We start from the raw sequence: 15,067 nt of genomic DNA on the forward strand, positions 1-15,067 counted from the left end.
TTGGCCTGTGTTGCACAGGAGATCAGGCCAGGTGATCACAATGGACCTTTCTGGCCTTGGAATCTATGAATGAATAAGTGCAAGTTGTAAAAAAGGCACAGACAAATTCCTATATGGTCAGATGAGGATGTCACCCAAAATGTTGTCTGTAAGCATACGGATTTTCAGTATGCATGTGCAAACATGTATGTATATGCAGTGTACACAGTACTGTATATTCCAGACTAAAACTCTAATGAGAAACAGAAGTACCCTTTGTGTACCATTGTATACACCATTCTGTTTATATAGTCATATTTTTGTACAGTAAGAAAAGACTTGTATATTTGATTTTATAATCCTCCCTTATATACAAAGCATGTTTTCTATTGCTCTATATAACCCTTCAGAAGGCTAAAGCCTATTACAGTTTTTAAGAAATCATCTGCTCCACCCTGAGCTGTGATGACTCAGCAGAGACTATAGGAAGTTACCAGCATCCTCCTGGGGCATTAGTTCATAATGACTGAAAGTTAAGACAATCATCTTCTAAATCACCAGTCTCCCTTCCTGCACCATTTAGGTGTTCCTTGAATTCTCTTTTCCAAGTACTGACCCGATTTGATCCTGTTTAGCTATGCAGTCTGATGGGTTCACAGGTCATGGTGGTTTATCTGAAGGCCAAAATAAAAGTTTCTTCAACATACACTGAAACAATTGGCCAAATCCCTCAATAAAGTGTGGTTACTTTTTGTTGCACTGCCATCATAATCTGGCCATAAAATTGGTGAAACCAACCCTACAATCTCCCAAGTATAAGGATGATCACATAGTGCCATAGATCTGACATAGGAACTCTTACACTATTGAATTTCCTTGCTGCTGATTTAACAAATAAAAGAGAGAGAGAGTTTGTGTGTGTGTGTGTGTGGGGGGGGAATTTGAGGAAAGGAGTGAGCCAGAATGCCCCTGTGCTCTGCCAATCCTCAACTGCAATTCTGGCCCCTTTTGAGTGTTGCAGCCTAGTGTAATTTAGAGCAGTCCTTAGACTGCTCTAACACTGCACAGGAAGAACTGGCTTTCACAGAGCAGCACCAGGATTGCGGAACTACAAAGGTGAGGTTTAAATCACATCTACACACACACATTTATGCTCTGGCCAATTTGGCCTCACTGGATATTCTGACCCAGTTTTGTAGATACATATAAATTGTGATGTTTTCATCTGTAATTCCAACTCAAGATTGTGGTGGCAGTGATGAGCTACTTACAGAGTGCTTTCCTTAGGTTATATCACTAGAACATTTTGGTACAATTGTAAATTTAAGGACAAATGCTGCCCTTGCATGAACATAAACAATTCCCATTTGAGTGTGACCTTTTAATGGCTGCAAGAGGTGAGGGCCTTTGTATTACATCACATCAGAAAGACAGCACCACTCAAATCATAATGCTTTTCTGCACCTTACAAGGGTCTTGATTTAGTACTGACTCAAAGGGAAAAGTGGCACCTATAGAGGTCCATCTACATTAGATAATCTTTTGGAGGTCTGACATTCATATATCTGACCCTAGATAGTTTATAAGAGCTAAAATTGCACAGCAGAGGGTGCTATAGCTCTAGGATTATATATTTTCTACATACCTTATAAGCAAACATAAAACTCCTGTAGACGTTTCATATCACTGAAGATGCATTAGTGAACCAATATGATACATTTTAACCAATGTTTCATGTATAACCAGAAACTTTACTTGCACTTAAACAGGTTTTTTTTTTTTCAGATTTAATGTTCAGAGTTTCTTTTCCGTTTTATTACTATATATTTGATTGACATTAAAGATAATTTGCCAACACTTGAAAAGAACTGACCATAGATAACTCAAATAAAAATAAGTGATAAAGTGCTACAACACTAGACGTTCCTATATGCAGAGTCTTGTAGCATGTACTAAATAAATTGGTTCATATTAATAAAAGATAGGGTTATGATATAAATATTCTTTCTTGCAGGTAGTGGAAAAAGAAGGATATCTTCTAAAAGCTAAAATTGCAGATGGAGGCAAAAAGTTAAGGTATTGTGCACTTAATGTTGTGTCAATTATATAAATTTTAACCAGAAGTCATATGGGCCATATCATGAATATCAAAAGTGGCCAATGTCTGGCATATGAACAAAATGCAATCCACAGTTTTACTATTCTGCACATGGGTGCTCTCATGTTTAATATGTTGTTGTAGCTTGCTGAGGCTACAGCTCTCAGAATATAGTTGATATGAGCTGCCAGGCTATATTGTATGATGTGACCATGAGCCCTGCTTCCATATTAAAAATGGGGACAGCTGCAATTCTGTTCTATTTTATGCACATTAGGTGCAGCCTTTGGGCTCCAGGCAAATAGATAATGCAGCTTTCAGCTGGACAATGTTTGGGCACAGCTGGTGTGGACTTCAGGGGTGTGATCTGGACACCCATATAATTGCTGCTCCATATAGGCACCTAGGGTAAGACTTTTAAAAGCAGTCAGAGCTGGCCTATCTCTGCTGCTGTTGAAGTCAAAGGGAGTTTCACTATTGATTTCAGTGGGAGCAGAGTTAGGTAAACACTGAGAGCTGAGGAAAATCCTCTCTCTATAGGTACCTAAATGGCAGCAGAACTGAAACAATTCATTCTTCCTTCTTGAGGATTACTAGCTAATTGATATGATATATTATAACATTCTATCTGAAGAAAGATCTACATTTTAAAGTTCCTAACTCTCTACATAGTAATAAACCATGTGGGTCTTTTGGGGTCAGTGACCCAGGGTGTTTGAAAGCAAATATTCTTTTGCCCTTATACATTGCAAAGATCATGTTGTATGACCCCTCATCGTCTCTGAGGCATTATATTTTTTCTGGTAGCAAAATCCTATATACAAAGTAAATTTAACCAAAAAACAAATTGCTATACAGAAATGATCAGAAACGACAAAAACAGAGATATTCAAAAGTAAACAGAAGGTCTGATTGAGCTTTCCCTTAAAGCTGTATAAAGATGGAGTAAATCCACTGACATGTCTGTCTTTCTGTCATTCTCTGTTGTCACTCCTTGGTTTTGTTTTTTGACAGAAGCCTTTTGCAAAATGTAGAGTCTCAGTAATGAGCTCTAAAAAGGGTGAAACTTGTGCTAAGTCTCATCTTCTCCAGTGGCTGTTTCACATGGGGGGTTCCCCAATAGAGCATGCCTTACCTCCTTCCTATAAGCTTGTCAGAGACATTGTTCTGTGGGCAGTCTTGGTGGGTTGAGAATGAAGAGGTGGGGTGTGACGTCGCTAGTACCGAACCGATAGAGGGGCTAAGGGATTAAAACCAGAGTCTTGAATTGACACCAAAAGCAAACTAGGAGCCCCTGGAAAGTGTAGATATTGCTCAGGATGGGGTTGTTGTCTTAATAACTGGTGTGACAAAGTTCCTGCTCTACCTTGGTGGATCTTGAGCTTATTGGTGGATATGCTCGCCTTGGAGCTTCACGGCAGCCCTCAGCTTGGCCGTTTTTCTGAATTCACAGTCCAGGTCGACTCCTCCTGTGTCTGACCAGGAGTTGGGAGGATTTAGGGGGAACCCGGGCCCACCCTCTACTCCGGGTTCCAGCCCAGGGCCCCGTGGAATGCAGCTGTCTAGAGTGCCTCCTGGAACAGCTGTGTGACAGCTATAATGCTCTGGGCTACTTCCCCATGGCCTCCTCCCAACACCTTCTTTATCCTCACCACAGGAACTTCCTCCTGGTCTCTGATAATGCTTGTACACCTCAGTCCTCCAACAGTCCGCGTTCTCACTCTCAGATCCTAGTGCCTCTTGCTTCCAGCTCCTTACATGCACACCATAAACTGAAGTGAGCTCCTGTTTAAAACCCAGGTGCCCTGATTAGCCTGCCTTCCTTGATTCTAGCAGCTTCTTGATTGGCTGCAGGTGTTCTAATCAGCCTGTCTATCTTGTCTCCAGAAGGTTCCTGATTGTTCTGGAACCTTCCCTGTTACCTTACGCAGGGAAAAGGGACCTACTTAGCCTGGAGCTAATATATCTGCCTTCTACAACTCTCCTGTAGCCATCTGGCCTGACCCTGTCACACTGGACTTGTTGTGTTTTTTCTCCTTTCAACACCAGATATGGTATTACAATAGTCCAGTCTGGAGGTGACAAACACATGGTTCACTGTGGCCAGATCCTAGTTTGAGAAGAAGCAGCATAGTTTCCAGGCAATCTTGGATTGGAAGAATGCATTCATTTCAGTATTAGTGATGAGTTGAGTAGGCCTCAAGGTCTCATTCTATGTTGATGACCTAAGTACAAAGGAGTATCAGCTGAAACTTTGAAATAATTTTCTTTTTTGCGATTTTCTATCAGGCATTTAACATTACTTAAACAAAGGGTATATATGAGTAAGAAGTGGGGCTTTGCATATGTTAATACCATGTAGTATTCAGAACAGAGAAGCATGCAGAATATGTTTGTTTCCAACTCATATGGCTACACATGGAAAATTCAGAATATTATTATTGCATTTATAAACATGGTATTGTCCATTCAGATTTTAAAAACACTACTGTATTAAGAGACAGAGCAATTGTGAACAGTGTTGTTGTTATAATGTGCTGCCATCAGGTGTCCATTTGATAGAATGCAAATACTGCAACTGCTGTAAAGCTGATGCATTGAGTGTATTGCTTCATTTTACAATATGAAGATGTCAGATTTCACACTTTGATGACTCTGCCACCATTTTTTTAACTTTTATATAAAACAATTCTATTGATTCAAAAAGATGATTTTATACAATGTACTTTCTGGTTTTCATTTTGGATCTTTCTGCATACTGCTATTTAGGGCTATCTGTCTCTCTTTGTGGATGAAAAACAGACAAAGGTACCTTCTTTTTTTTTGTTCTATGTATACTTTATCCATCTTCTCCCTCTCTTTATTTAGCCCTTACTGCTCATTCACTGGGAGTGAATTTTTCAAAGCTATGGAATATGCATCTGGAAAAGAGTACAGTCACTGCTGAATTGACTTACCCAAAGGGCTTGAAAACCTTGCCCACACTTTTACATGTCTAGTGAAATTCTATATATGAATGTCCAACTGTAAAAAAACCAGTTAACCCCCCCCCCAAACAATATTTGACCTTATTAAGGTCTGTTTAAGCACTTCATAAACAAAGACTGCTTTTGTGAACTAAAAATTAAAGGTAAATAAGTAGAAACCATTAAGTTTTGATTTAAAGATAATTTTGAATTTAGGGAGAATACTAGGGAAAAAACCTATCTTGTCCTGAAGCCATACTTAAATATGATATAGTCATTGTCTTGTCAAGTCTGCTTCTGTTACACAGTATCCTGCGAGAGCACTCTGAATCTTCATATGTCATGAGGGGTTGAACCAACCCCTAAAAAAGAGAATTCAAAGTTCATTAACACTGCTCGTTGCCACATGGCACTGAAGTCTTGATGCAGAATGCTTTGAAATGACCTTATCTGAGACATGGTCTTGTACTATAACACCTCAGTATTCCATAACACTAACAATCCATGCTTACATGCAATATATAGATGCAGTGGTTGTTAGCTAACTGCAGACATGCATCATCAGGAACATACCTCCAATAACAGCTCTTGTGAAGCTCAGTTCTTTCACTTCTCAAGGGAGCCTTCAAAATTATTCTTCAGTTTTCCTCTATTTTCCTTCCACACCCTTTATCTGCACCCTGGATTTCAGGCTGACATGAACTCGAAAACTCAAAGTGAAACGCAGGGTGCGTCTGGACTTCAATCACAGAGTCAGACTGATGCTCATGTAGACATACCTGAGCTAGCTTTAATCTAGCTAGCTTGGATAACAGAGCAGTGACTCTGCAGCAGCACAGACTTCGGTGTGGGCTAGCCCTGCTGGTAATTACCCAGGGTTGTGGATGGGCTTATGCAGCCCACCTTGAAGCCTGTGCTGCCTTGGCCTTGCTGATACAGTACCTGAGCTAGCTAGATTAAAGCTAGCTCCAGTAGGACTACACAAGCTGCAATCCCACTCTGTGATTGCAGAGTAGACATATGCTCAGTCAAAACAACAGTCTTACGTGGCTTGGTGCAAAGCAAATTTCACATCTTCAGTGCAAAATTGTAAATAGCTCCAGGTTCTCTTGAAGCTGGGCCCAAGTTAACAGGAAAGGTTGCAAATCTTAGGGAACCTTCTGATTAATCTGACCTGAGTTCTGAGTTTGTAAGGAGACTTGAAATGTAGTAGGTTTTGAGTATCATTGTGAATATTTCACATGTTTTTTCTTGTGATTCCCAACACCCAAAACACAGGTTTTATGTTGATGAGTCAAATAAAGCCAACTTATGTACTCTTGAGCAAGTCTGGTTATATGTCTACTAGAGGGGATCTCTGGTAAACATATATGCAAATCTCTTGCATACTGGCCCCTATCTTAGTTCTTCACTAGCTCTGCCTGAGTAGACTAGGTCCAGCAAGTCCTTTCAACTTGAGGTCAACTGCTAATTCATGTGTGGATTAATTATGAAACACATACTGGATTGACACTGGATAGGTCAAATAACCCGCCCGGTATTGCCTCAGATGTCCTAGCTGGGAATGTAAAATACTAGGGACTTCAACCAAAATCATTGATCATTGCACACTGGTCTGGTAGAGGAGGCAGTAGAAAGGACACTCTCACTGAAGATCCTTCCATAAATTAGGAGCTGGAGGTAAGGTTTGGTTGGAGAACCTTTCCCCTTGGTTTTTATTGCTAGCCATTTTTGAAACCCATTGTGACAGGGTTGGGCCAGATGGCTTCAGGAGAGTAACAGAAGTCAGATATATTAGCCCCAGGTTAAGTAGGTTCCTTTTCCCTGGGTAAGGTAACAGGGAAGGTTTTTGAAACAGAAAGGAAATTTATTTGTAACAGTTACAAAGAATACAAAAGGATTAAAAAAAAAACTTAGCAACAAAACAACGCAATCAAAAGGTATAACACAACAGCTTTCAGGAGGGAGAGGTGTTCAGGTTAGCCCAGGCCCAGAGCGGGGGGGCTTCCTCGACACTCGTGGTCTTCCACCCTCCTGAGTTACCTGGTGGCCTAGAGCGGGGGGGCTTCCTCGACACTCGTGGTCTTCCACCCTCTCGAGTTACCTAGTGCCGCGCCCAGGGTCACCGATCCTCCCTCTCCTGAGAGTGCCCGACAAGATGGGCACGGCTGCGGGGTGGGTGGTTGGGAGGGAGGGGGGTACACCCATGTATTATAGGACCCCTCCTAGAAGACAGTAATGATGGTATTCACAGCAACTAACGGCTGTGACTGGCGGCTCTCGCTCTTTCCCTCAATCAGAGGGTCAGACGGAGGGAACCGGACGGGGTCACCGAGCAGAGAACCCCGGACAGCGCCCACCGCTCCTCGAAGGTGTCAAGGGAGTCGGTGGACGCTGCCCAGAGGAACTCCGCCCGGATACGTGAATGTACTGAGAGTCGGAAAACGGCCTCACAATCGCAGGACGCCTCATGAGCCAACCTCCGCTCTCTGGTCTTATAAATGGCTGTTTTAGCCAAGGCTAGGAGGAGGCTAACCAGGAGATCCCGCGACTTGGTGGGGCCACGGATGGGGAGTGTATAGATAAAGAGGTGGGGAGAAAAATGAAGCCAAAAGCGCAAAAGAATATTTGTGAGGAGCCGAAAAAGAGGCTGCAATCTGGCACACTCTAAATAGACGTGCGCCAGGGTTTCCCTCACGTTGCAAAAAGGGCAAGTCTCCGGAAGAGAGGTAAAACGTGTCAAAAACACGCCCGTGCTCACAGCCCCGTGAAGGAGCCGCCAACTGATGTCCCCGACGGGCCTCGGGACCAAGGTGGAGTACAGGCTGGCCCACCGAGGTTGCTCACCCTCCAAAGGTGGTAAGAGATCTCGCCACTTTGTATCGGGGCGGGACACCAGGGTGCGGGCATGAAGGGTATGGAGCGTGAGTGTATATAGATATTTCCGTGATGCAACTTGAAAACCGACCGGTTGCAGTTCATGCAGCCGGCTCGCAGTGAAAGGATGAGGGGTGTGTTGGGATCGACAGAGTAGGGGCCCGATGGAAAGGTCCGGCGGGCCTGGGGTAAGGGATGGGCGGGGCGCGCCCTCGCACAAGGCTCGGCTAACATAAGCCCGAGCGGCGGGGGTCAAAGCGGCCTCCACCTCCTGAAGCACGCGCCGGGGGGTGCGAAGGCTGGAGAGCCCCATGCGTCGAGCGAGCGTCAGGGGATCCAGCCAGTCCCCCCGGTCGTAGTCCAGGAGGTCCCCGACCCTCGTAACTCCCGCCAGGACCAACCTCTGGCGCACCGTGCGGGACTCCGCCGCCTGCACACAAAGTTGGGGGTTGTGTAGCAGGGGCTCCGTGAGGAGATCTGCCCCCACGATGGCCGCCACGGACCTGGTCGTTGAAAACAGTTTCCAGGCCCGGAGGAGGTCCTGGTAGAAATCCGGCAGCCCGGAGAGGTCTCGCGGAAAACCTCTCGGACAAAGATAAAAGAGCTGTCGGTCATAGCGGAGCCCATGGAAGCGGCGTAAAAAGGCATGCGCCAATATGCTCCACGGCGAACTACCTACACTATAAAGGAGCCTCTGCAGGGCCTGGAGGCGGAAAACGCGGACCTGAGTGTACAGACACTTCAGGCCCTGCCCTCCTTCCTTCAGGGGCAAGTGGAGAACTCCAACAGGGGCCCAGTGCAATCCTGACCAAAAGAACTCCAGAATCAATCTCCGGAGGTGGGACAGGAAACCCGGGGCCGGGGCTAGGGTGTTGAGCCGGTACCAGAGCGTGGACAGGACTAGTTGGTTAAGCACCAGTGCTCTCCCCCGAAGGGAGAGACATCGGAGTAGCCTCGTCCATTTCCTGATCCGCTCAATCACGCCGCCTTCCAAATTTTGCCAGTTCTCCGGCGGAGAAGGGTGCGTGGCAGAAAGGTAAACGCCGAGATAGAGCAAAGGGCCGGCACTCCACCGGATGGTCTGAAGCGCGGGTGGGAGGGGGCTTACCTGCCGCCAGCCCCCCACCGCCAAGCCAGAGCTCTTGACCCAGTTGACTCGGGCGGAGGAGGCTGCCGAAAAGATGGCTTGGCATGCCTCCACTCGCGCCAAGTCGCCCGGGTCCTGGACCACGAGGAGGACGTCATCGGCGTACGCCGACAGGACCAGCCGCAGTTCCGGCTCCCGCAGCACCAACCCCGTCAACCTCCTGCGGAGGAGACAGAGGAAAGGCTCGATCGCCAGAGCGTACAGCTGGCCTGAGAGGGGACACCCCTGCCGCACCCCTCGCCCGAAGCTGACCGGTTCGGTCAGGGTCCAGTTGAGCCTAACCAGACACTCTGCGGAGGCGTACAGCACCCGGAGAAAACTCACAAACTGAGGTCCGAATCCAAACGCTCGCAGGGTACTCAGGAGGTACCCATGATCTACCCTATCGAACGCCTTCTCTTGATCGAGAGACAGGAGGGCGAACGACAGACCGTCTCTCCGCCCGAGTTCCAAAAGGTCTCGGACTAAAAAGAGGTTGTCAAAAATGCTGCGACCCGGGACAGTATAGGTCTGGTCTGGGTGAATCACGTCCGCCATCACGGACCCTAGCCGCAGCGAGATTGCTTTCGCTACAATTTTATAATCTGTGCTAAGGAGTGAGAGGGGACGCCAGTTTCGTAAGTCGCGGAGGTCCCCCTTCTTCGGCAGCAAGGCGAGCACCGCTCGTCTGCACGAGAGAGGGAGGACCCCGCCCTGCAAGGACTCAGCCCAGACAGTGACTAGGTCTGGGCCAAGGATGTCCCAAAACGCGCGGTAAAACTCCACGGTCAGCCCGTCCATGCCCGGAGATTTATTGGTGGGCATGCGACGGAGGGCTTCCGAGAACTCGGCCAGGGTGAGAGGCAGCTCTAGCCGGTCTCGGTCGCCCACGCTGACCGTGGGGAGTTCCTCCCAGAGCACCCCGCAAGCGCCAGGATCGGTTGGATCCGGGGAGAAAAGGTTTGCGTAGAAGTCACGGGCCCTCCCACACATCTCCTCCGGATCCGTGAGGGGGGTGCCGTCTTCCGCTAGAAGGCAGGTGACGTGTTTTTTGGCCCCCCTCGTTTTCTCCAGGGCGTAGAAGAAGCGGGAGCCGCGATCCATCTCCTGAAGGAGGCGGATGCGGGACCGGACAAAGGCACCTCGGGCCCGGTGGTCCTCGAGGGCTCGAAGTTCCTCCCGCTTCTCCCGGCACGCTCCGCAGAGGGACGGGTCCCCGGGGCTGGCGGCCAGGCGCCTCTCCAGCTCTAAGACCTCCCGTTCCAACTGCTCTATCGCCGCATTTCTCCGTCGGCTGGTGCCCCGAGTGTAGTTGCGGCAGAAGAGCTTGGCGCGCACCTTCCCTAAATCCCACCAGCGCCGCACCGAGGGAAAGGCACGCCACTGCTCCCGCCAGGCCAGCCAAAACTCCCGGAAGGACATCACAAAGCTCTCGTCCTCCAACAGGCTGTTGTTAAAATGCCAGTAAGCCGGCCCCGGTCCCTCTGCACGGAGGGAGACCATGACGGCAACCAAATGATGGTCGGAAAAAGGGGCCGGCCGAATGGTGGAGGAGTGGGCCTGTGAAAGATGGAGACGGGATAGATAAATACGGTCTAACCGAGAGCGGTGCGACCGACGGGCCTCCACCCGAACGAAGGTAAACGTGGAAGTATCATCTGGGTGATGGTCACGCCAGACGTCCACTAGGGAGTGATAGTCGACTATGTCTCGAAGAATGGTCGCGGCGGCCGGGCTCGGCTCGGCCCCCGAGCGGTCCCGTTCCTCGAGGGTGGTGTTAAAGTCCCCTCCCAGGATCAGGCACTCGTGTGAATCCAGGGTGTCGAGAAATTCGGACACCTGCTGGTAAAATTGCGGCCGCTGTGAGCTCACTTGCGGGGCATAGATATTAACAAAATTGACCACGAGCCCCTCCAAACGAACTCGGAGGTGCAACAAGTGGCCCGGCACGGCCTCAGTGACTCCGAGCACCTCGGGCCGCAGGGTGGGGGAGAACAGGGTCGCCACTCCAGCTTGCCAAGCCGTGCAGTGGCTAAAGTATACCCCGTCCCCCCATTCCAGCCGCCACCTATCCTCGGCGGTTGGGTCCGTGTGGGTCTCCTGCAGGAAAACCACAGAGTACCTCCCCTCCCGAAGGTAGGAGAGCACCTGGGACCTGCGGAGAGCCATCCTACAGCCCCTGGTGTTCAGGGTTACAATGATGAGAGGTGTCATGCGGAGGGCTGGGGGGGTGGGGAGTTCTCAGGGGTGGGGGTACTCATGGCCCCCGGCGGGTCGCGTAGCAACCCGTGTCCCATCCCGTGAGTAAGTAACTCTTTCCGGAAGCTGCGGGCCCGCTCGTAGGCCGCGGCACCGCCCCTCCCTTGCCCTCTACCCTCCCTCATAAGGGCTCTCGCGGCCCGAAGGAGTCGATCAAAGTCCCCCCATTGCTGGAGAGCCAGCTGTGCCCTATCGCGGGCACCACGGCATCGTTTCAAGAACTCCCGTAATGCATGCTGCAGCTCATGGGGGGGTAGGGTTACAACTCCCAGAGCAGTCCCTGGTGGGGCTTTTGATGCAGCTTCGTGGTCCGCTAAGGCGGGTAGGCAGGGTGCGGACCGCCGACGGGGTGTCTGACAGGCTGGGGTTATTAACTCCATCTCGTGCCTTGGGGCGGACGGGGATGGCAGGGGGAAAGGTGCAACTCCTGGGGAGTCGCAACTAGAAAACATAAAGACTGCTCCCTGGGGGGAATCTGCAAAAGGCGGAAAAGAAATAACCCCAGGGGCGGCGGTAGCCTTGCAGGAGGAGGGAGACTGAACCGGAATAGGGGTGGGGGCAGGGGCAGAGGTAAGGCCCTGGGCTTCAGGAGGCGCACAGCGAAAAGAAGGCGCCTCCCGAGCAGGGTCGGGGGTGAAGGGGCAAGGGAGGGGGCTCCGAGGAATGCTAGGTACTGGCTCCGGGGTGGTCGTGGCAGCCATGGCCCCAGGCGGTAAACCACTTTCCGTGGGGTGCTCACCCGGAAAGGCAGTCAGGGGGAAAGGGCATGGGGAAAGGGGGCCTGGGGTGAGATTGCCCAAATCGAGGCCGGCCGGCAGTAAATCATCCCCTCCCTGGGTGACCGGGGTCAAATCCAGGGCTTCAATCTCTGCGTACACAGAGGAGAGGCCAACTCCCACCACCCCAGGGGCCTCTCCGCTAGGGCCCGCCTCGGCGGTCACGTCGGGGTTCGTTGGGAGTTCAGGTGGTATCTGGTTAGAAGGGGCTTCCCCCGGGGCTTCGGAGGGGAGGGTCCCCCGCGGAGGGGGGATTCCACCCTCCAATGCTGGTCTATCTTCACCTCCCGACACCAGCGAATGGATCTCACTCGTGGCCGAGGCGGGAGGCTCAGGGTCGGCACCTCCCTTCCTGGTCTTCCGGGGGGCTTCCGCGTCAGATGAATGCAGTGGGGCTCGAGCCCTCCGCTTGCCTCGCTTCCCCTGGACTACAGTCCAGCCCTCCATGGCGTCGTCCGGGGGTTGAGTAGCAGGGGACGGAGCGGGGCGCGGAGGCAGAGGTTCAGGGGTTTGGGGGGGTAGCGGTAAGGCAGCATTAGGGGCGGGGGGTTCTCCTTGGGGCGAGCCCTCTCCTGCACCCGGTAAAAGCTTTGCCACACCCCCCTCCATAGGCTCTGCCGAGGTGGTTACGGCAAGAGTGGGACTCCCGTGGTCGCCCGGGCGTTGTTGGAGGGGTGCCTCTTGGGCCCGGACGGGGGCAGCGGTGGATCGGGTGGGAGGGGGGGTGGTGTCGGGTGCCGGGTGGCCAGGGGTGTCGGCAACAACAGGGCCGATATCCCGCCGGGTCTCGGGGGTCTCAGGTGCCCCTCTCCCCCGGGCCAAAGGGCAGTCCCTGCGGACATGCCCTGCCGAGCGGCAGAGGTAGCACCGGGCCTCTCCGGTGGAATAAAAGACCCTATAGCGGGCTCCCTGGTAGGGAACTAGGAAGGACCCCTCGAGCGCCTCTCCGTCACGCACCCCCGCCGGCAGTAAAATCTGCACTTGCCGGCGGAACGATAGGACGTGACGGAGGGCGGGGTCCTTGCAGCCTAACGGGAGAGGGCTAATAACAGAAACAAGCTTCCCCAGGGCAGAAAGAGCAGGTAACAGGGCAACATTAGGTAAAAAGGGAGGAACGGAGGTGAGGACGAAGCGAACGCCCAGATCTTCTAGCGGTTCTAGGGGGAGAAACACCCCCCCCACCACTAGGCCCTTCTCCACCGCCTCCTGGGCGGCAGTCTCCGAGGCCAGAAAGAGAACGACCTTCCCATACATCTTGGAGGCCGCCACAATGGCCATGGGTCCTACCACTTTCGCCAACGCCTGCACGTATGCCTCCACGTGGGGCGAGGCGGGTACTAAGAGGCAACGAACACCGTGCTTCCTGGTCAGGGCGGGAAGAGGGCCCCGACTACTGGTAATGGCAGCGGAGGCAGTGGGAGGGCGAGATGAGGAGGCGGCAGGTGAGGGGGGGCCTGTCGCCACCCGGGCATACGTCCTGGGGGCCGGGGGAGGGATGGTCGCAGAGCTGGTGGAGGGAACAGCTGGGAGGGGTGCCGCGATCGATGACGAGGCCACTGTGGTGGGGGCGGCCTCTGCCACGGAGGGTCCAGCGGCATTAGCGGGGCCCTTCCCTTTTGGCCCGCTTCGATTTTTCCGTCTAACTGGGGGGGGGTTCCTGAAATCTAGTGGGGCAGGAACCAAAGCAGCAGTAGTAATCGCCCCGGTGCCTCCCACTGCCGATGCCCCAGCGGGGGCGGTGGCAGGGGTTCTAACAATGGAGGCGGTGGGGAAATCTTGAGGGGTGGGCAGGGGGGTAGATGGGGAAGGGGCAACCAATTTCGGTGGAGGGGCCTTGCGTCCCTCCTTCTCTGCCATTGTGAGCAGGGAGAGACAGGGAGACACTGGGAGGGGGGGGGGGGGCAAAAATCGGGGTCCGGTAGTAGGGGTAGGCTATGGGGTAAACAATCCGGGGGGGGGGGTGGGGGGAGGACAACCCACCACAAGTGTCCAAAGAGTCTCGCTTGGTTGGTTATTATGCCTGGGCCAAAAGGCAAAGTCCAAAGCAAACAGCTGGATCCGAAGGCAGATGGCAGATTGCCAGCAGGGACGAAGCAGCGGGGGCCGTGATAGTTGTAATAGTGGTGGGGGGGTTGGGGGCACCGATGGATCTGGGGGTAGCTCCCTGCTACACCCCTGTGCCGCCGCAGGCGCAGCTGAAATGCAATCAACTCCCCCCCCCGAGGGTAGAAGTTCAAAAGAAATCCCTCAGTCTTACGGCCTCTCTCCACGATGATTCATAGCTGCCCGGGAGTTCTCCGGCCTCTGGCGTCTGCTACAGCTGTTGGCTCTGTCCCAAGGCTCTCGGAAAAAGTCCAGGCAAAAAGCAAAACAGCTGGATCTGGGGGGGTCCACTCCCCTCTCCGGACAGCAGGTTGGCAGTCCTCCCCCCCTCCTCCGGGGGTTTCAAGTAAGCAAGGAGCAAAGTCCAAAAGCAGGCATCGGGGGGGGGGGGTGCTGGCGACCGGCCAGCACACTGACGCAGCTCAAAAAAACGGGAAAAAACAAAACCAAAAAAACAAAGCGTCCGGCCCAAACGCGGGGGGGGAAACTAAGCAAAGGGAAAAGTGTGAAAAATCCGGGCCGGGGGGCTTTAGGAAAGAAAGGAAAGCAAATAGCTCAGGAGCGAGTGAAGAACGATTCCGGCTCCTTAACAGGGAAGGGTCCAGAACAATCAGGAACCTTCTGGAGACAAGACAGACAGGCTAATTAGAACACCTGCAGCCAATCAAGAAGCTGTTAGAATCAATTAAGGCAGGCCAATCAGGGCACCTGGGTTTAAAAAGGAGCTCACTTCAGTTTGTGGTGCACGTGTGAGGAGCTGGGAGCAAGAGGCACTAGGAGCTGAGAGTGAGAACGCAGACTGTTGAGGACTGAAGAGTACAAACATTATCAGAGACCAGGAGGAAGGTCCGATGGTGAGGATAAAGAAGGTGTTGGGAGGAGG

General features: G+C 51.6%; 1 protein-coding gene across 1 annotated transcript in view; it reads left to right on the plus strand.

Moving 5' to 3' along the window:
• ARHGAP15 (Rho GTPase activating protein 15) overlaps positions 1-15,067 on the plus strand; it is a 467,991-nt gene that overhangs the window by 70,294 nt on the left and 382,630 nt on the right. Inside the window, exon 4 of the mRNA XM_084643055.1 lies at positions 1,994-2,055. Within this exon, the coding sequence (XP_084499181.1) occupies positions 1,994-2,055 (62 nt within the window). The remainder of the gene's footprint in view (positions 1-1,993; positions 2,056-15,067) is intronic.

This window comes from Lepidochelys olivacea (genome assembly GCF_965140295.1).
Source record: "Lepidochelys olivacea isolate rLepOli2 genome assembly, chromosome: 11".
In the NCBI taxonomy this organism is placed as follows: Eukaryota; Metazoa; Chordata; order Testudines; family Cheloniidae; genus Lepidochelys; species Lepidochelys olivacea.